The sequence below is a fragment of the Poecile atricapillus genome, chromosome Z, assembly GCF_030490865.1.
Source record: "Poecile atricapillus isolate bPoeAtr1 chromosome Z, bPoeAtr1.hap1, whole genome shotgun sequence".
NCBI classification, from domain to species: domain Eukaryota; kingdom Metazoa; phylum Chordata; class Aves; order Passeriformes; family Paridae; genus Poecile; species Poecile atricapillus.
Genome location: NC_081289.1, coordinates 131,892,557 through 131,914,922, shown reverse-complemented (window position 1 = coordinate 131,914,922; position 22,366 = coordinate 131,892,557). Strand labels below are relative to the sequence as shown.

The window sequence follows — 22,366 nt, the reverse complement described above, 5'->3', positions numbered from 1 at the left end:
AATTTTTCTCCCAGTAACATAAATATCATCATTCAAATCAGGTGTGGGAGGTTTAACAAAAATGCCTTTGGAAGACATAACATATAATAGTAATATGTACAAAAATAACAGTGATGGGTTTTCCTGCTGGAAAAAAATACAGCATTAATAATACAAAATTATTTTTAATTTAGTGTTCCAGTTCAGCAGGAGTTTTGTACCCAGTGGTACTGTTGCCAACTGCTGAGAACATCCTGTCTTCTGAGAAAAAAAGTGATGCCATAGAATAAGGAAGCAAACAAAACAGCAAAACACTGCAGCTCCCTGAATTCTATCCTCTGTCAAAATGTGGAGAGTGCAACACAGTTTTAAAAGTATAATGAAAAAAATGGTGATTGAAAAATATAAGATACTGCCCATAATAAGGACTGGAAAAGTCAAAGGATTGACATTCATAGTGTACATTTAGATTATCAACTAACAGAATATTAAGATATGTAATTGTTTTAAAAATCTGAGTGTCCTGAATACATATTTTAAACCCCAATTTAACAAATCATTGCATTGTAGTAAGTTACAAGCCATTGAGATTACTAATTAATTGAAAAATAACAACCCCCCCCGTTAATTTAACTAAGAAGCATTAATTTTTCAAAGTTTACTATATTCTGAAAACTGTTAATTTTAAAAACTGAGCTTTGGCTTATGATTTAGTCTTAGTCTCACTGAGGAAAGAGTGGGCACAAGAAAAAGAGTATTAAACACACAGAACCAATATCTTACTGCTTTGTTCAAGAAGTTATACATAAAAGCTTGTCAATATTAAATTACTATAAATTATTCATTTATGTAATTTTGGTTTCTGCTTAGTGTTGTGCATTTACCTATTTGTACCTAACTGTACTGCCAGTATTTCTGTCTGGAAACTCATTCGGTTTCTGGGTAGTGAACACATTTTAACTTCTGGTTCATCTCCCTGGTTACAATTCTTCTGTTTTTTAAAAAAAGCTGTTCACACATTACCACATAGAAGTGGTGATTTTGTTTGGATCACATGGTTTACTGGTATTGGAATTTTTGTCTCACAGAACCTGATGTTGAGAGATAATTTGAATATTTTTAGACGCATTCATGTCATGTATTTCAGATCCATCTTGAAAATATATGTTGAAGATTCTGTAAGTAGAATTTATAAAATTAGGTGTTGTGTTAAAAATCTGGAACTATATGGGTGCCTATCAAAATACTGTATTTTTATTCTGCAGCAAGGTTTATGATGTGTTGCAGTGCCTATTACTGATTTAACACTTTTTAAGAAAATATGTAAGTGCCTTTAAACCTCAGTAGTCAAGTATTAGAGCATTTACACAGGTAAAAGATGCTGCCTTAATATGTGCCTGGTGCATTATTCTCTCTATAGAACTAGGTCCAGGCTAACTTTTTAATTGCAGAAAATTTCCAAATTCAACCGCAATATACCACTTTGGAAGATATTGTTTAGGCTTTCTGACATTCATTGTATTTCCTAGAAATGCAAGATCTTAAATAGCCTGAAGTTTAGCTTCAATACAAAAATAGTTTTAATTTTAAAAAATAGTCTTCTTCGTTCTTCTTATATTTTTGCCTAAGAATTTACATGGTGTGAATGAGAAATATATTCATTTATAGATCTATTTTTTATATCTAGTGATCATTTGATTATATAGTCCAGAAATAAATGAATCATAGTGATGAACAAACTATGAAGAAAACCAGTGTAGTGAACCTTGATAAACTTTTAGATGACTTCTCAGAGATAGAAGAGGTAAGTGAAGAAGGTAAAAAATGTTGAGACTGCAATCTATAATTATTTTGTGACATTTTCAAAATCTTTTTGAGTGAAAATTTCTTTAAGTTGTCTCAGCTTACTGTCATGCCTTGTAATACCAACTTCATGTGGAAAATTGTTTGTACTGACCGTATCCTGGAGTCATGGGAGTGGATTCTGTGAAGTCTGAGAAGCCTTTGTTTCTGTGATAGAATTTCCATCATCCAGAGGTCAAATTGGCTTCTCAGAAAGAGTGTGGAAGATGAAGATGAACTGTATTACACTGCTTTCATAGAATCACAGAATTGTTTGGGCTGGAAGGGACCTCAAAGCCCACCTAGTTCCAAACCTCCTTCTGCAGGAAGGGACACCTCTCACTAGACCAGGTGGTCTAGTGCTGGGGTATCCTCTCAGAAATTGTTCCCTGTTCTAGAAAAATGTCATTGCCCTATCAGGAGCATGAGTGCCTACATTTCATATGTATTGACCTTCCTTTATCTTATATGTGTGTCATTTCTTAAAAGATTGACCCTCTGAGGAAAATCAGTACTGTGTTTCCTTTTAGATTGATATTGATGTTGATCAGATTTCTGCTGATTTCCTGGTCAGCAAATCCATACTAGAGGTAATACAAAAGAAGTACCTGAAATAAATTTAGCATTTCTCTTGGAATAAACTTATTATACCAGTTCCTTTCCCTATATACTGTTCAAGTTGTTGCTCTGCAAGAGCACTGACAGTCTCATATGCAAAGCTGTAGAAAGAACCTCAGTCAAAGATGATTGATCCAGACTCTGGGCTACAAAACTGAGAGGAAAATAGTTTATAAGTCATGATGTAAGTCAGCATTCTTAGTTCTGTGGGGTAAACTTGGAATACAAAGAATCTCAAGTCTTCTTCATTCTTCTCTATAAAAGAATTTCCTGAATGGGAAATACTACAGTCTTGGACTGCAGTTGCAGTATTGTGGAATTGTTAAGTTTTTTATTCACTGAAAACTCAAAACTGAAAACATGTTAATATAATATTAGTCTTTCTCCAATTTTCTAGAAAATATCAGAAATTAATGACATGAATAACCTACTGATTCATCAGCTGGAAAAATGTAACAGATTGCTAACATTAAGCCAATCAAAGGAAGAATCAGTAAAAGAGGGTAAGTTATTTTGTTAGAAAGGTATGATTTTTGCATATATTCAAGAAGTTCTGAGAGATACTTCCATTATTTTCCACCATAAAAAATAACATATCAAGGATCTAAGAAACTGTGGGAGAAGCAGTAATGCCTAATTTTGAGTCATGTAATGAAATCCATCTCATAGTACATATTCATATCCATATTAATTTTATGAGGATTTAGACTGTTCAATGGATGCTAATAAAATTTAATTTACCATTTATAGATGAAAGTTATAAGTCTATAATCATAATTAAAAAGTTATGAAACAAAGGAGGAAATACAGAGACAACTATAAAATTAAGATTTGTTTTATTCTAGAACTGATGGTAGATGAGTATTTGAAATGAGAAACAATATCTAGTGCTTAGCATGGATTTGTGGTTGCTTATTCTTTTGTAGTTTGTAAAGTAGCTGAAAGGTGTGTCTTTTTGTAGGACTTTCATCTCTGGGAAGTCAGCCTGCTGGAAGTTGGGAAGCAGGGTAGGACACAGGAGGGAGATTGCCAGTGGGGTTTCATTTATATCCACTGAGACTTGGATAATTTAGCAAAATCAGAAAGTGTTGAAATTGAGCTATTGAGTGAGTGAAGTTTGCTTATGGTGATAATCATTTGGTGTATCTTCAGATATACCAAAAAACTCATGGTACAGAATGACAGGAGTGATGAAGATCAGTAGCAGTGTAAATGGGAGGTGTTTTGTATAAACAATGGTTGATGTTAGTTGGCTGCTTTTCAGGAAAGAGGTCTTGGTGTCCTCTAAACAGTTCTCTTAAAATATTTGTATTCCCTTAAAATATTAGTAGACAAAGAAGCAAACACAGTGGTAGGCATGATTACGAAAGAAAAAAAGAGAAATAAGCATTGTGACTCTGTGAAGTCTGTGATTTTTGTGTGATGTTCTGGTCCACACATCTCAAAACAGACATAGAAGAGCTAGAAAAGGTAACAGAGAAGGAGGCAAGGCTTGGTATTGCTAGTAAGGAGCAAGGTATAAGGAATCAGAAGCCACTCCTGTAACAAAGACTATGGACGTAGGGGGCTTAACCATGCAAGGCTCACTCCCACTGTGCCCATGCAGGGCTGGCCCAGCAAGAACTGGCGCGGTCAGCCAAAAGTCTACATTGCCAAACAAGTCTGTACTGATGGGAGTGACTCAGGAGGCTGAGTCAGAATGGAGTTCAGAAATGGTAACAAAGGCCAGACATGGCCCAAGGATCTCTACTTGGTCGCAAGTGATGAGGCAGGTCTGATACCAAGCCAGAAAAATCACTCCCTAGGTCATGACCAGGGTCTAGTGTGTGGCTGCATAGGCCAAGGGCTAAAGCCTGAGTTTGCAAGCAGCTCCCTTACCATGAGAAGGAGGGACAGCTATTTCTGAATCTGCTGCCAGCTTTTCTTCAATTACATCATCTACACTCTTTCTAAGATGGCCTTGTGCCCAGCCAAACCCCTGCAGAAGGGTGCATGGGGGAAGATGCACATGGGGCTTTCACAGGTTTGCTCACAATTTTAGAACAACGGAAGGAATACTTCAGTTGACGGGGAACTTTTCAGCCAAGACAAAGAATAGAGATGATGTGACTCAAAGCTGTAAAATTGTGAATGGAATAGAGAAAGTGATTACAGAATAAAATATTCATTGTCTAATGTAATAAAAAAACATATGGAGACAAAGCATGTTTATTGATTTAAAGCTAACAAAAGGAGGAACTTTTCCACACATTACAAAATAAAGTTAAATCAATTCCACAGAAGCCTGTGGATAACAGAAGTATACATTAATCCAACAAGACTGGGAAAAAAATCATAGAAAACAACAAATTTTTGAAACACAAAGACAGTATTTCTCACTGTCCCCCCTCATTCTGTGTTTGGGAAGTTGAGAGGATGTGCTAATGATAGCATTTATCTAGCTTTTTTTCATCTTTCCTGAATTATTTTGTAGTGTGTATTGTGAAGGTGGCATAGTGAGCTGGATGGAACTTTGGTTTGAGTCAGAACACTTGTTTCCTTATTAAGCACAGAAGTCAGAAAGTGCAGTACAGTCACTCAGAAACAGAAGAGGCTTCTTAATTGATGAAACCAGAAAGGAGTGGGTTTACATAAAACAGTTTGTAAAAAAGGAAGGGAAAAGGTGAGCAAAACCAAGAAATAATTCTTACCATAGAATCTGTGGTATAAAAGATAGCAGAGAAAGTAAGAGAGACAACTCAGGAAACCAGAGCATCTGGGATGACTCCAGCAAGTGAGAGGAACAGACTGAAAACAGATCAAAAGTCAGAAGAGAGATCTGAGCTTTGTAAACAGTATTGCCTCACTTTCATGAGATAAGAGAGAAATTATTTGATGAGATAGTTATGCCGATATAACTGAAGAGAATAGCCTCTGGAGCTTCTTTTGAAACACAGGATGGAGAAAGAAGTGTGGGTGGAAGAAGTCCAAGTGAAAATACCAGAGCAATCAGCCCGAAATATGAACTAATGTTTCAGCAAGAGGGATAGTCAGGAAAAAACAAATCTCAACAATATTGAAGTCATAGGGATAGTGCAGATATAAATAGGAGGCAGAATTTCTGGAAGACAAGTGTCCTTCCTGGTCAATGAGTAAGAGTTATTGCAGAGATATTAGTAACATTGACAAAAACAAGTGAAAACCAGGAACTTTGAACAATGCAAGACATCCAAGAGGTGATTCTGAAAGCTATTTGATGATAATGAAGTAAAATATGAATAAAATGCCAAGGGGACACAATGTATTTAGAAATAAAGGCAATTATCATGGCTGCTCTGTTATGTTAAGCACAGAGAGGTTGTGGAGTCCCCCCCATTGGAACCATTCAAGAGCCATCTAGTTGCCATCCTGTGCAGTGTGCTCTGGGATGGCCCTGCCAGAGCAGGGAGGTTGGGCCAGATGACCCAGTAAGGACCCATTCTCTGATTCTGTACTTACCAGTAGGTAAACTATTAAATTGATGTGCTTAACAATAAGGTAAACCTATCAAATACCAGAGCATGAAATGCTTCTAAGTTTATAGTTTTGAACTGTATTCATTATTGATGCTCATAAGTCAAAGCTTCGAAAAAAACGTCTTGGGCAGAAAATTGGCATAACTGTCACAGGAACCTTCAGGTAAACAGTTAACATGTTACTGGAGATGAGCAGAGCCTGTGAAAAGTGGTGGTGACATTAGGAGTATTTCAAAATGATGTGAAAGGCTGATGTAGTGATTATAAATTAGTAAGTCTGTATAATTTCTAAACCATTTTTCTTTTTTTTTTTGCAATTGATAGAAATAGTCTTTGCACCTTTATTAAATTGACCTTCCACTCTGACCCTTCAAAAGAAGCAATAGCATATGTGGTATTCAGAATCAGAGTACTAAAACTTTCGCATCTAATAGTTCAATCTTTTACAAAAACCTTTTGGAAGGTCAAAGCACTCTGGGATTAAAAGAGATGCTAGACCCTCTTTAGTATTGATGAGCTTATAGAGGGGTCCTGTGCAGCTCTGGAGAGGCACAAGGGACCAAATACAGCATTGATTTCAATTGACTGATTGATTCAATCTTTACTCTGGCAGTCGTTATCTGAACAGACTGTAGTTGTGAGACTGGCTTTTATAGAGTGATAATGTCAATTGTGGCTTGGAAAAAGTTTTCTCCCAGCCTTATGTCCCAAGCTGTTCCCCAGAACCCAAGTCAGCCACAATTCCTGAAGTATCTTTTGAAGAGTTGGTCCAATTACAGAAGAGTAACAGGAAGAAAGAGTGCTGTGGAAGGGAACGCTGTTGTTCCACCTACCCTGAAGGGTTTGTGGCTACTAGTGGTAGTGGGGTGGAGGATGTAGAATTTTATCCTGACTGAAGAACATTTTGCTTTAAGGGGAAAAAAAAAAAAAAAAGGCATTTCACACCCCAAAAAAATTTCCAGGTGAGAACCTGAGAACTCCTTGATATCCTGGTCAAAAGTCTTTCCTAGAATTGTTTAAGGTATTAAAAGATTGGAAATTCTGAAGGAAATGCAAAGAAAGAAAGAAAACATCTAAATATTGAGGTAGCAGGTAGTGAAACACTTATATCCAAGATAAGGTGGATAGTTTGGACAATGTATATACTCTCTGAGAGGTCATAAATTAACTTTATTTTCTCTTGATACATTCTTTGCTAAAAAAAGATGAGATTCTAAACAACAATTTTTGTTTTGTGTACATCATTGCAGATCCATTTTAGACAGATACAAGTCTGACATCTTTGTTTTCTACTCCTAAACCTTTTCTATGGCAGCTAAATAGACTCTTGTGATGCTACAGTTCTGAATTAAATTCTAATATAGTTTTCTGAAAGAAAGCAATCACATTTTTGTTTTAAGCATTTTGAAATGCTTAAGGAGGTTCTATTTAACATATTCAGGGTTGTGTATTTGTTTATTTAGCATTTCTAAGGTTTAAAAGGAAGAAGTGGTTGATGTAATTGCCCTATAAAAAAATCGGTTATAAATGCAGATGAACACTTATGCTGTTCAGTCTTCTATGTGTGTAGGCAGTATTCCTTATGGGAAGGAACTACACAGAATCTATAGCAGATGCTATGACAGGGGCCACAAGGCTGCAAACATTAAGCAAAATTCTGCTTCTTTTCCTTAATGTAGGCAAGTAAAACTTGTGGGTTCCCAGGAATTTTTTCCGGTCACAGCTTTAAGTACAAATGAGATTTGCTGAGATATGTCCTTTAAAACTAAGAAAGATGAGCAGATATTCTTGGGACTGGACAAAAGAGTGGCTTACACTTAAAGAGTTGTGATTCTTTTTAAAAACTAGCTGCTGTGCTAGTGTTGACTCAGAAGTCTTTCCAAATTTTGCATGGATTACAAGAATCTGTGTTTATTTCCGTACATTTTCAAGTGGGACGAAATCTGTAGTAGAACTAGTTGGTACAAGCGGGCGTGCTGATCTCGTCATTCCGACTTTGAGCAGGATTTTTCCGCAGTTGCTTTTGATCCGGCTCAGGAACTGAAGGACAGGCAATGTATTTGCGCTGCTCGTGCTCCCTCTACTGTTTTCTTTGGAAGCACGGAACGGGAGAAGGTATCTGGCTAACGTACACGGCTGCGTGAAAAGCAGACTTGATGGACGATTAGACTGACGGTCAAAAAGACTGAGCGGAAAACTGAACCTGTTAGCTGTGATCTTAGCTCATCTTCCTCACTTCATTATTTGTAACGTAATCTTTACACGACAGACAGTTTTCAAAAGGGCTGTAGTCTGATGAGACAAGTAACTGTTATTTAGCGAACTTCTGTGTTGTGGAAATTAAAAGCCATCTAAGAAACGCGGTGGTACTCAGGAAAGAGAAAGAGAAGTTTTAAAATTAAGCAACATCAGTTGTAGAGCCCCCACTATTCTCAAGCTTTGACAGTTTTGCGACTTTACTGATAAATTTACAATGAACGTAAGGGATAAAAGTCATATTTAATGAAAACCAAATCCTGTATTATAGGAAGTTCATACGGTGTTTGAATATTAAAAATACCGTTTAAGAAATAAAATGATGAAATAAAATTATGAAAGTACACAAACTGATAAGCACTTGCATGTGTAATTCTCCTGTATAAAATTAAATAGTGGAGGCATAGCACATATTCTGAATCTCTCAAAGCTTCTGTTGAGCCACAAGATGAAGGTTACATGCATCAAGAAAGGGGTACAAAAGGGGTGAGAGGCTGCAATGAGTGGACACTTTTGGTCTTGTTGAGAAAGAAATACTGTAAGGAAAGTAAGTTTCAGTTTCATTAAATACATCAAACTGCTGGAAGGCTGATTGAGAAAATTCTAGTACTGCCCAGAAAACAAAAAGGTGCTTGTTTTCTGACTAGAAACAAACATGTAATAAGTTTTATGAAATTGTTTGTATTGCTTCATAAAATTGATTCTAGTCAATCATCAAACTAAAAGCTAGTATTAAGCAGTAACCATGTAATAACTTATTTCTACAGACAGAAAAAAGATTTAGGGTAATATTTAACCAAAATTATTATAAAATATTTGAGAAAATTTTGTAAACAAAATGAAAATTTGTGAAGACACTATTCAAAAATACTGGATGTTTCATTTCTTTCAGAATGCAGTACTCTACAGAATGTGATAAAGGGTCTAACACAAACCATTGAAAACCAGTGTAATGTGAAAGGTAAAGGCAAAAAATGTTATTTTATATAAATGCTGTACTGTCATTTTGAATGACCAGGCATTTGATTGTTTCATTTATATTTACTGATTTTTTTCAGACAAACTTACTGGCAGGCAAAGAGAAACAAAAAAAAATTATCTAAAATCAATTGTGCAGTAATAAATGTCTACTGCCATTTTCTTACTTAGAAACTGCCTCAGGAGGGTTATTTTAATCAATAGTTCAGCTTTAAATTAATTTTAGTATAACACAGGCAATTTTACAAAAGGTGAGAAAGTATCATTCAGCTGTTGACTATTCAAGTATTTATGCACAGTTTTTATCACTTTGTTAAACCAAAGTGTCTTAATCCTTTGTGTATAGTGTTATTAAATGTTACTGCTGTTATCCACATATACTTGATAACTAATAATTTTTACTTGAAAATAAAGTATATAAATATCTGCTATATCTTTATATTACAGCTCAGCAGTACACCATGAAATTAGTTTTATAATCATTATGCATTCAGGCATATTAGCATATCCAATTCTAACATTGGCAGTATATGCATGTTTTTAATACTCAAACTGATATTAATAATAAAAAAATCCATCTATTTTCTCTAAATTCTGTGTTTGCATACTGTTTTCTAGTTTTTGGGAAACAAGTACTTAAAAACTTGCATCTTTCAATTTGAAACTTGTTTCAAGGCCATGATAATAGCCTTTTATTTTCTGAGTCAAAGAACTTTGCATCTAGGTTTTCTTGAGTGTGTCAGTTATCAGAAGACTAAAGAAAGTTCTAAGTAGTTATACCAGGCAAATATTATGATTAAACTATTATTTTTCTTGTTAAAAAATGGAGACTGACAGTATGTGGTTCTGTAATGATGATTATGCCACAAAAAAAATTTCTCAAAGTTCAGCCAAGTCAAAAAATGCAAGCAATTTCCGTATTGTGCTTTCATCCTAAAGAAATTGTCAAAATGTACTTCTTAGTGTACCATATAGTTTTTGTTTATGTAGATGAAAATGATAGACTGAAGGGAACCATTCACATCTTGGAAGATAAATTAAAGACCTGTGAAGAGGTATGTCACAAATTATCATTCTTTAGGTAGAGGAATAATATTGTATCTCTATTATGTTGCATATCTTTTTGTTTAGGGTTTGCTATTGATAGTCTTATTGTTGCTCTTCTCTTAATGCTTTTCCTGTGTAAAAAGAAAAGGGTTGTTCTCATGACAATATCCATGTGGGGTGTTAGGAGAACTGAGAAGTTAAAACTTCTTGGTGCTGAGGGTTTTGGCTCAATCTGAGGTGCACTTGGGGGTTTTTTAACTGTATTTAGCCTTAAATTGAACTTCACCTTCACCATTCTAATCCCTTGCACTAAAATAATTTTTTGTGTGGAAATACAGTCGTCACATTGAAGATGCCTGGTTATGCTGACAGAGAATCAGGAGTGGTTTGAATTTTGTCCAGTTTATTCAGGAACACTCCAAAGATAATAGGTCTCTACTTCTTATCTGTACATCGTAATAAGTTCCATACATTATCTCTTTACTTTTTATCTATGGCACTCATTTTTGGAAAGAAGGTAAAACTAGCAGCGCTAGTCATAACCTCTATTTTCAAAGTTCTCTGTGTGAAGAGTGCAGATCTGTTATCTGTTTAAGATCAGAAATCTCACTGCTGATTTTCTTTGCCTGTGTTTGTACTATGAGTTAAGATTTATTAATATTTATACCAGTAGACCTTTTATCTTGATTGTTGGAGTGAAAAATAAGAAATGCCTTCCAAAGGATATGATAAACTATTATTGCACCCATTAAACACATGTGAGCATGGTGGGACCTCCTGGTGTTGTTCTGAAGGTGCAGACTATGTCTCCATATACTCATCCCCAGTCAGTGATCACCTTTGTGAGTGCCCTCAGGTACTGCCCTGGTGAGTAGCAACCTCGTCAGAAGGCTGCAACCAGAACTTCAGAGTGAGCACCTCGACAGTGGCAGCTAGTGATAATTCTGGAGTAGTTATTGGAGTAAATTTATAACTGTCATCTTCAAACTTTGAGTGTCAGTGCCACCAGCATCGCTATTGCTGGTATCACTGATGTGTCTACTGCTGCCAACATGAAGTTCTGGAATCCCTCGTTTAAGCAATACTAAAAAAATTCACACTTGAATTATGCGCTCCTAGATCAAAAATCCACAAAGGTGAAACTGTAGTCCCTTAACTAACTGCATCATTTTTCAGAATCTGTTCTCAGGAAAGTAATATTACCTCTCCATTTGCCTGTCCTCCTAAGGAGTACAGTTTCTAATTTAATATTAACAGATAGCTTTAATACAATGAAATCTGCTCGTTTTCATCTGTGGACTTCAGCCAGACAGTGTAAGAAATAAATGGGCATTTAAATTTACAAGATTGAGAATAAAACAAGTACTGAATTATAGAGTGCTGTATATTTTTACATGATGGTTGTGCTTTGCAGAAGGCTAGGAGCATAGAAACTGCAAGATCTTAATAAAATATTTTACATTCACAGGAGTATAAAGATCAAATTGAGAAACTCATGATAGAAATTAAAAACAAAGAGGAAGACCACAAATTAGAAATAACACAGTTGAATTGTGATATGAGGAAAAAATGTAAGTTCTCTGAAGACAGAATACTTTACAATGGATAAAACAGGCTGTCATCTGTAGATGCTACATTTTGTTTAGGATAAATATCAGTTCCACTTCTTAGCAGAAACATGTGAACACTAGAAGTGGGCAGTGTTTAAAGGAATTTTATCTTTGCTGAAGAGAGCAGAAAGTGGTAATGAAGCAAGAGTACAGCAACACAGGATGAGTGGAAATTCCCAAATAGTTAGAACAAATGCCAGGAATGTGGGCCTAAAAATCTGAAGGAATGAAATTTTAGGTTAATTGGCAACTGGAACTTTGCTTTGAACTGTAAGTTAGACTGCTGTTAGAATGTCCTATCTGTGTTCAGCACAGAAGGACGTTATTCACAAATAAATAATACTGCAATGAGGAAAAACTGACTTCTGTGCTCATTTTCTCCATTAGAGACATAAACTTAAAAAGCAGGATTTTTTTGGTCATCCATAGGTAAAAGCAACAAATAGAGTTTTTGTAAATTGTGATGCTTTTTAAAAAGACACCATCTGACTGGGATAGGACAGTGTGATTTTCATATAGTTTCAGTATGGTTTTTGCTTGAATTGTCTTCCAGTGAAATGATATTCAAGAAAGTTTTAATATTTGGAAAACTATGTTAATTTTTCACCTAAACATCTTCTATAATCATATTATTTGGTGTTACTCTGTTGCTAGTTGAAGTAAAAGAAATGGAGTATAGAGAACAGAGAGAGAAAAAAGAACTGGAAATATTAGAGCTAACTAGACAGCTGAAAATTCAAAATGAAGAGAAGCAGAATGAAATAATTAAACTGCAGATAGAGGTATGCATTACAAAACTGACTTAAAGATGAACTAGGCAATGGGTAGAAAAACCTATGTAGTGAAAAACTGTTGATTAGTACTTAACAAAGTTATATGATGGAATCTAGAAAACTTCATTATTTATTGTCTTTACGAGGATCAGTGGCAGGTGCTTCCTTCTACAATGGTAACTCATTCCTGCTCAGGAGTCAAGATCCATCTGTGGTATAGGGAGACTGAAGGTTGCTCTGTTCTTGTTCCAAATTAAATTACTTAGAAAATTTTTTAGATTTTGAGATACTAAAAAATTCAACAATGTTTTCTGCTTAACTTTCTTGTTTTTAATTTCTGAATGGGGAGAATATATATGTTTTAAAATAAAATTCCAACGAAAATTTCTAATCATGCAGAGATTTAAGAGCATTCAACATGTATTTCATTGCTCATGTTTTAAACTGCTCTCATAACAGAAAGAATTAAGGAAGTACTTCAAATCGTTCACACATCAAAAAAGAATTAAGATGTGAGTGTTCAGGCTGAGTTATCTTTGGAACATAAGAGAAGAATGATGGTTTTGGAGGTTTTTAGCACTCTCTGTATTTTCTCCTGCTGTAGATATGTTGCTGGGAATCCTTCGATTTTATTCTTTTTTCAGGAGTGTCTTTTTTTTATCCATATGGTTTTAGTTTATCGTATTTCTACTACTTTTCCAAAACTTTGAGGCTTTTTTTGAAGAAAATAGCTTGTAACTGCATTCTTTTTAAAATAAGCATAAGTAGCTTCCTTTTCCTAGAATTAGTAGAAAGGCTTACTGCTACTAATTCTCAGGTAAAAAAATGCAACTAATAAAAAGTGAAAATGACCCTTGACATACTTAGAATAGCTTTTTACTTTTTTCCCTGTTCATTCTTACCGGTTTGTCTTTGCCTGATCCTTTCAGTTCAACGCTAAATTGGCAAGAGCTCAGGATAAAACCACCAAGTCCTTTTCAGATGCTTCAGTCTTGCCACAAAGTATCTATCGAAGGGTAGGTGCTTTCACTTAGCACACAGATACTGTTTCAGGGTGTTTGAAGCACAAATTCCCTGGGGTTTCTCTGTTCTCTCCCATACCCCCCTCCCACGTACACACGACTGGATTCACAAAATTGTTAATTAAGATGGACAAGGCTTTTGAGATCATCAGCTCCAACTGTCATGGCTCTCGACATATTGGTACTGCTGAGGGCAAGCAACAACAAAAAGCCACACTTGAGGTGGTCTTACTACAGTATTGTTAATCAGGAAACTTAAACTAGAGCTGCCATCAGTGACACTGATATAAACTCTGCATATGCTGCTTTTTTTGGTTGGCTTTTTTGTTTGTTTTGGGGATGTTTTTTTGGTTTGGTTTTTCTTTTTGTAGGCTTACAAGACTTTGGGATGGCAGAAAAAGAGGATTCTGGGGAAATAGTTTTTGTAATTTTGTGATATGAAATACCATGGAAAATATTTTTATTAGAATATATCTTCTACACAGTAGCAAAATGTACCAGTATGTAATTTTATGTGATATTTAAGAATTAAGCCTTTGCCTGCACTTCTACAGAAACTGCAGCATCTCCAGGAAGAGAAAAACAAGGAAATTGAAATTCTCCGAAACACCATAAGAGACTTGGAGCAACGTCTTAATAAAGGCCAAGACCTGTCCTTAAAACGGAGGAGATTCTGAGTAAATGACATGAAGTATTTCAGTGTTTCAAACTGTGCATCTCAAAATAAAAACAAGATGTGAAGAAAGTATGTTTTATTGAAAACAGTCCTGTCAGATATTCCAAAGACATGTATTCTGTGTACATTCAGAACTACTCTCTTGCTAATCAGCATTCACAATAAAAAGATTCAGGTTTTGTAGGAGTAGTAATTTCCCTATTAAACCATCATTAATTATGGTGTATGCTTTCATAGCAGTTTTCTTTTCATGAATATTCTTTTCTTCATCCAGGAATCCTTCAAACTGGATTTACTTCCATTCATTTAATCAAACATTAGAAATGCTAGGCTACAAACAGAGAAGTTATACAAGTTTAAGTGGTATATATTGTTACTAATTGAAACAGATTTATCAAATTCAGCACTGTTATAAACAAAGATCAACAGTACACCAAGATTAAACTTGTTTCATCCCACCCTCTTTTTGATTCTGCCTGTGAGTTGTTAACACTACTTCTTGCTTATTGATTGAGTAGGATTTTACAGGCAGTAGCAGTATGTGTTAATGGACCCTCTTACTGTATCTAAGAGCCACAAAAGTTAAGCATATCTATCTATTACTTGAAAATAAAGCAGTTACTGTCTGTATATTACATTTTTGTTGTGGAATTATTCTGTCACATTGCTTAGGAGTAAGTTTTGCTTGTACATGATTTGTATCCCCAGGTTAGAAAAAAACCAAAAAGCTCAACTTCTGAATATATCATCTTAATAAAAAATGATTAAAATATCTGTCTTGGTTATCTTCTGTTCTTGATTGCAAAACATCCGACAGGAGCCCCTAGGTCATAGTTTATGCTCCTGTCCTCACAAATGCAAGCAGAATGTTAGAAGAGAAACAAGAAAGACAAATTAATCAAGAATGCAGACACCTTCCCAGTGGAACTGAAAAACAAACTAGGGGTCAACCAAATTCCTTTAAATCATGAAGCTTTTCTCTGATGGAATTTGACAGATATTCTATTATTCTAAGAGCACTGCTCTAAAATTACACTTCTTTGCAATATTTTAAATCCCCATACCTGTCAGTATAATTTTGAATTTGGGGCAGTGAAAACACTTAATTTGTTCAGTTTTCTGCTCTTGCAACTATAAGAACTGAGTTAGTGGGACTCCCTTGTTTCTGGAAGGTGCTTAGTTTGTTTTTCAGGATCAGTTTCTCGCTTTTTCCTGTCACTGTCAGGTGTCACTAGTTTCACTTGCTCCTGCTGGTGGTGAATGTCAGGCAGCAGAGAGCAGACGTCACTGTCAAGACTCAGTGATGTCCTCTGCTGCCAGTTGCCCATGTCACCTGCAAGAATTTGGTAGTGTACCACGACACTGTCAAGTGACAGAATTCCCTAGCTCTTCAAACAAAAGGTGTCGACAATGACAGGATCAGCTACTAGAGGCTGAGTCTGATCCTGTCTCCCAATTTCAAGTTAACTGGTTTTTGCAGCTGTTTTTCCCTTTCTTTCGTAGTTTTCTATCTTGTGCAATTTCCAAAATTTCTCCTGGAGGGGCAGTGTCTACGTGCTCCTGACTACCTATCTGATCATGTCTGTGACGGCCAAAAAGCCTGTGATGCCAGCCGCCGTGAGGATGATGTCTCTCAGTTTGAGAAGCAGCCTGGTGGTCCTCGTGTTTGGGATCACGACTGCCCATGTGATGGTGGTGGTGGTGGTGGCGGCGATGGTGGTGTCCATGTCTGTGCAGGTTGGGATGGGAATGCTGACCTGTTGGCTTGGGTTCTATCTCTGACAGCTCTTCACCTGCTTTTTTAGTGATGTTTTCACATACACCATCAATATCAGGTTCCTGCAAAACAGACACTTGCATTAAATACAGGGCACTGTATTCAATTAAACTAGTTGTAAAATATTAACTAACATTTTTGCAGAGCATGAAAGGCACTCCTAAATTATTTGTTCTATTTTGTTGAAGAATGTATTAGCATATCAAAAATAGCCTTCTGTTGTCACACTACTGTCAACTAGACAGGGCTTTTTAGCAATTAAAATTTCAGTAATTGCCAATAACAAGTACTCTTATCCTAGATCCTACATCTGACCTGTATGTGGTCTACATTTAGCCAGAGCACTGCACAATGGGATCAAAATTATTATTCTCATTGAACTTCTATGACTGTGTATTTACATTTCATTATAATCCTTAAAAGCATTTCTGATCTTCAATGATGCATTAGAAAAAAGCTTCTTTTACAGCAGTAACAATAGTTTGTCTTGTACTGTATCACCTTTTTTAAAATAACTTTTGTAAACTGTGTTCAAATGCCAACTACAATGAATAGTAATGCAAACCAGTTTGAGTTTGATTCCCAAGTTTTAAAAAAATACTGGTTTTTATGTACTTACCCATCCTACAAAACTAGAGTAGTTAATTGCTCACTACCTCTATATAGCTCTACAAATTGAATTACCCTCCAAGACTGAATTTACATTTCTGACAGTTAGTTGCATTTCTATCGAGGACAGGAATTCAGATAATCAATCAGTCTATTAGAAACCAAATCTAATTCACTTAGAAAAATGTTTAAAAGCTATCTGCTGAGATACATGAAATGTGTAAATTAGAAATTTTTTTGGATTAATCACTGAAATCATTTTTTAAATACCAATCATATCCAGTTTTCTTTTCTACCATACACAGAATGAGACAAGAAAATACCGTGTAGGAGCAGTTTCCACACTTGTTCTCGCAGTATGCAATCTTAATGGATTCTTCCACATACTGAAAATGCAGGAAGGAGTAGGGCAGACCGAGATGGTACACTAGACGGCCGCATCTAAGGAGAGAAATACAAATACCTACAATTAAACCTCTCTTCTTATGATATCTCATTTTACTTGCACCAATCCACCCACATTGTACCAGTTCCATGGGGAGTGTTTCTGTTCCAGTCACAGGCAAATCCAGTGTCTTCCTTACAAATTCTTGCCTGCTCACCTGCACTGGCCAGTATGTGAAGCATGATTTCCAGCTGATGTGGTAACTTCACTGCCTCTCCCTTAGTGGCACTTAAGGCTGGCAGAGGTGCAGTCTTTGCAGACCCATTGGGACAATGAGATGGGTTGTTTGCATAGTGATTGCTGCATCCTTACCACGTGTTTTTATTTAAAATACTAAGGTATTTTGACTGGGATGGGCACTGTGGTGCACATGCATTACTGATTTATTGTACATGAGAGGATTGTTATGGCGCCTGCTTGCCCCATGTCTGCACTTGAGTGTTCTGATACACACTTAACTACACAACTGATCTGCTCAAAGGAGCTGGAGTAAATGCAGAACCTGTACACAGTGGCAGTTCAGTGCCAACACACAGTCCCCTGGCCTTAGCTCCCCACTGTGGACTGCATGTTTAAAACCAGCAGCAGACAAAGCTTTCACAGCTAAGGCACAATAACAACACAGACTCCTAGAACCATAATAGATCATGGTCATTAAACCAGTTCATAATGTACACATGTCCTGTGTGTTGACAGCACAGAACTGGTCAACTTTCCAAATGCTCCCAGACAGAATACAGCCTTGTTCTGTTTGCCTGTTGTATGACACCAGCCTTCCTTACTTGGGCATACTTGCTGCTGTAACATGCAAGATCATTCATTCCAGTGTTAGTTTCATCCCACAGACTTAATCTAGCTAATTTAAATTCATCACATTAGAGAAAAAGAATAACTTTCTAACTCTTCATTAAGCTTATTTATGGTTTAGAATAAACTTGGAATGTTCATAACAGTAATATAAAGTAACAAGGATAGACATGTTTGAAGTGCAGAATTTTTCAAGTAGTAGTAACTATCTGAGTTACTACTCAGTAACTACCATGACATCAAAATTGAAAAACTGGGATTTTAATTACCTACTGGTGCTTCCAAAATATACCTGGGGCAAAATCTTATATTGAAAAGCAATTTTCTTCTGAAGTTTTAAATTTGACTGGAAGACTAAATTTCTTTATGTCTACATGGCATTTTCAACAACTCTCATCAAAAAGTTTCCATGAAATAAAAGATAAAACTTTGACATGCATGAATGTAATAAAGTTATCTGAAAATAAAAACACTATAAAACCATGAACATTACCAAATTTTACACTCATTTAATGATCATCTAAATCCATGTTAATTATAAAGAAAAAAAAATATTCAAAAATTACTTATGCAAATGCAAGCTTTGCTTTTGTAACTTTGTTTTTCCAGTAAATACTAGTACTTTACCTAGTTCAACTTAAAAGCTGAGCACGATGTCTTTGTTATTTGCACATCAATGAAATAATACAGAGATTTACAAATCATTACTCAAAGTACATGTGAATGTTTTCCCATGTTTGTCTGTAAGCACACACCTGTCATAGATGAGAAAGTCATCCTTGTTTCCATTTAAAGTAGTCCAGACATCCTCTTGCTGCTCATCTTGCTGGTAGACAGTAATGTAGTCTGAAACACGTTCTTTTAGTAGGTGAAATTCCCTCTGGGATTGAGGTCCCTGATGGTTGACAACCACATACGAGATGTTGACCAGTCCTTCATTCTCCAACTTTACCCGCAGGTCCTCCAAACTAATGGCAATGTAAAGAAGCAAGACCATAAACCATTAGAGAATCATGAGATTTGACAGATTTGACGTAAGAGTTAATATGCTCCATCGTGCTCTTATTATAGATCTATGATGTGGAGTTTCTTCCTTTTCATTTGTATCTTTCCTATGGAATTGCTCTAGAAAACTATTTTTCAGTTACAGGAAATAGTTTAGAATGTGGAAGATTCTTTTTATTTTTCTGTAAAATGTAAGAACCGAAACCAACGACCTTGAAAGCCAAACACAAAGCCCACTTTTAACTTTGACAGGGCCACAGATTTACCTCTATGTTTTTAAATCCAATTCTTAATAAACTTGCAAAGCTTATTATGATAAGTCATGCAGCCTAGAGAGGAAAACTTAGGTGTGCTCACTGCGACTAAAATCCAAATCTAAAACTGGTACTATGAACTTTTAAACCAAAATAATTTTGCAGTCCCTAAATGAATCAAAAATAAAACCTTTATTAAGTTCCTATTTGGGTCAGCTTAAAATGATTTTATTACTATTGTTACTGTCATGCTAGCTACTTATTTGCAAGGATTAAGTTCTAGAAAATAGAGCATCACTGTCCCAGGTCTTGGATGAGAACCTAACACTAATGACTTCCTTGAATGCTTCATCAATTTTTTTGAAAGGACAGTATTTACCTTAACTTCTGGATTTTTTAAATATATGTAGGATCTCTGGACACAGGCTGAAAGGCCACATTAAAAGCACAAGTTTTGATTAATTTCTTCCCCCACAGATCTTACATAAGAAACCAGTGATCACATCTCTCTCTATTTAGGGTGACCATGTTAAAGAATCATGATGTTTCTTGGCTTCACTATTTTTGCTACATTAATCATCTGTTGCTGTTGGTTCTGTTGCTGTTCTTGTGGTTTGGGTTTCATTAATGTCAAGTGGATCATACTATTACATTGTAAACATAATTTGGAGAAGATGATCTGTCAGTCAGGAATAGGTCAATTATTAAGAGATAAAGAATCTTACCCACTGGCACAGAACCCTTCTGCTGATAGTGAGCCTGGTCACTGGGTCACACATGCCAGCTGTGATGGTGGCATTTGGGGCAGCTAGAGTTGATGGAGTGCATCTGTGGCAGGGCACACGTAGTATTCTCAGCTGGACAGCAAAAACTGCGATGAGACACACTTACCTGGAAGCCTGCCGCAGGCACAATGATCAGCTAGCCTGGAGGAGAGCCACCACTGTCACCGAGCCTCTGGAGTTCCACATTGGGTCCTCCTCCCCAATACGCCATTCTGGGGGCTCCTGGCAGTTCTGGATCTCTGTCCCTCCTCCTGGGAGGACACAGAGGGCCAGAACTAGCCCCAGACCTGCCCACATGGCTGGGCTTTACCTGAGAAGAGAGAAAATAAACGAAGTAAGGCCAATGCCTAAACAAAGTTCAGACTGAAATTCCCGTAAGAAAACACAGCAGCATATTGACTCCATTCAGTTTAAAAATAAATAAAAGAAAACAACAAAAAAAAAAAAAAAAAGCCAAAAAAACACAAATCCCTGTAAGAATAAATTTTGAGCACCTTGTCTTCTGCTCAATTTCTTTAGTTATCCAGTGGAGTTCCTCTATAATAGAGGTAGGTGTATTTTCCTTTGTACTGCTTGAAGGTTTCTTGGGTTTTTTTGTTATTGTGTTTGAACAGCTACAAAGTAAACATTCAGAATAGCTGGAAATTTTTTTAGCATTGCTAATCAGACTAAGTTTTTTTTTTCTCTTTGTAATTTTTTTTTGACCATTTTTAACACTTCAGTGATTTTAAAGTGGCTTTTTTCTTGTGTTTTGAAATCAACTGTGGTAAGCCTATTTATGTCAGGAAGAATCTAGACCAGTTCACCCCAGATTCCAAAATAATTCCACTATCTTAAAAGTACATGCGCCAATAGTGGATTTCAGTACCCAGAAAGTCTTACAGAACATAGTAGAAAATAAAGAAAAATAATTAAAAATTTTTGCAAGTCAGTCTGGAGTATCTGGATCCCAATGAAAAAAAAAATCTATGAAGAAGTCAGGCACTAGAAACAATTTTACAAAAACCAGAAATGAAAACTGAATTTCATTCAGGATTCCTCAGATCTTATGAAATCTCATATCCATTCTTAGTCCAGTTACTGTTTATGAAAATCAAAGCATATAAGAAATTCCATAGTTACATTTTCATTTTATTCCATTAACATCTCAATTTTGGCTTAAACACCCATTATAAAGAAATATTTAAAATTATAAATGTAAAAAATTATAAAGCTGCTCCCCAACATTTCCTAGGTTGTGGGATTATATAACTTCACCACTTACATCAAAGTCTGACAGTGACCATATAATAATAGTTTGGAAATAATAAATTCTGATTTATGACAGTTAATAATGTTTCAGCCACCTTGTCATAGCCTAAAAGATTAATAATAATTGACCTTTTAAAACAAGAGTCATTTGTTGCTGCATTTGTGAAAGCCAGCTGTCCCTGACATTTCTTTCCTGACATTCTAGGTAAAGTACTATGAAGACTGAACTGTGGTCCAGTATATACCAACACAGCCTTTTTCCACTCTTTCCTGCCTTTATATCCTTTATAAACACATGACACTCTCATGACATTTTGATCTCCTTCCTTGCCTTTACAGCAGCCTTCTGCAGCACCAGTATGCAGCACCCAGCAACAGATGTCCACCCTGTGAGTTGCAGGAGAGCCTGCCTCATACTTCTCTTCATATTTCAACTTTCCACTTAGTTTCCAATGGAAATTTCCACAGTCAGAATTTTCAGCCAAAGAAACAAGCAAACACTCTGCCAAATCTTAAGTCATGAAGCTCTTTCACAGCAAACCCAGCACACTTACCCTCTCCTCCTCCTCCCCCTTCTTGGCAGCTGTGCCTGGATCTGCCGCAGAAGGAAACAGTGTGGGGAAAAGGGCTGTGGTATTTATATGGCTCTTGTTTATCTCACTTTGCAGATACGGTTCAAAGTTCAGGGAACTTTTTCTGAACGTCCCTGCAAGCAAACGAAACCTCTTGAGCAAAACTACCCAAAATATTTCTCCATTAACTAATCCCAAGTGGAAACCATTTATTGTGCATAACAGCAAAGTATTTTTACTGTCATGACTTCAAATATCTTTTTATGCAGTTTATCAGTCACCCCAGTCAGCTGATGGTAGTGGTACAGTCAGAGGAGGGGGATGGGCCAAGGAGTCATTATTTTCTGAACACAGTGGTAACCACAGTGAGGGGGGGAAGGTACTTCCCTATTTACAAAAATGCTGAGCTAGCAGGTTTTGTCTCATACGCTTTATCTGATATTTGCCTTAGAGAATGTTGTGCTGTGTCTGAGGGCATGTGCATACTGAGCTCCTTTGGCCCAGCTGCTCTTGATTATATCACTCTGCTTTCAAAGTTTTCTCAGTAGAACCTTCCAGTTCTTCAA

General features: G+C 36.1%; 2 protein-coding genes across 2 annotated transcripts; one reads left to right on the top strand and one right to left on the bottom strand.

The window, feature by feature from the left end:
* The first annotated feature begins 1,696 nt into the window (after positions 1-1,696).
* Positions 1,697-14,832, top strand: CCDC152 (coiled-coil domain containing 152). The gene is made up of 8 exons (XM_058827783.1): positions 1,697-1,783; positions 2,837-2,942; positions 9,082-9,150; positions 10,158-10,222; positions 11,683-11,785; positions 12,479-12,606; positions 13,527-13,613; positions 14,174-14,832. The coding sequence occupies exons 1-8, from the start codon at positions 1,697-1,699 to the stop codon at positions 14,294-14,296; spliced, it is 768 nt and encodes a 255-aa protein (XP_058683766.1). The 3' UTR covers positions 14,297-14,832.
* Positions 14,357-21,934, bottom strand: SELENOP (selenoprotein P). The gene is made up of 5 exons (XM_058827782.1): positions 21,783-21,934; positions 20,084-20,287; positions 18,689-18,901; positions 17,005-17,122; positions 14,357-16,134 (listed from the first exon to the last, which is right to left on the bottom strand). Exons 2-5 carry the CDS (start codon positions 20,272-20,274, stop codon positions 15,472-15,474), a joined length of 1,185 nt encoding a protein of 394 aa, XP_058683765.1. The 5' UTR covers positions 20,275-20,287; positions 21,783-21,934; the 3' UTR covers positions 14,357-15,471.
* Positions 21,935-22,366: the final 432 nt, after the last annotated feature.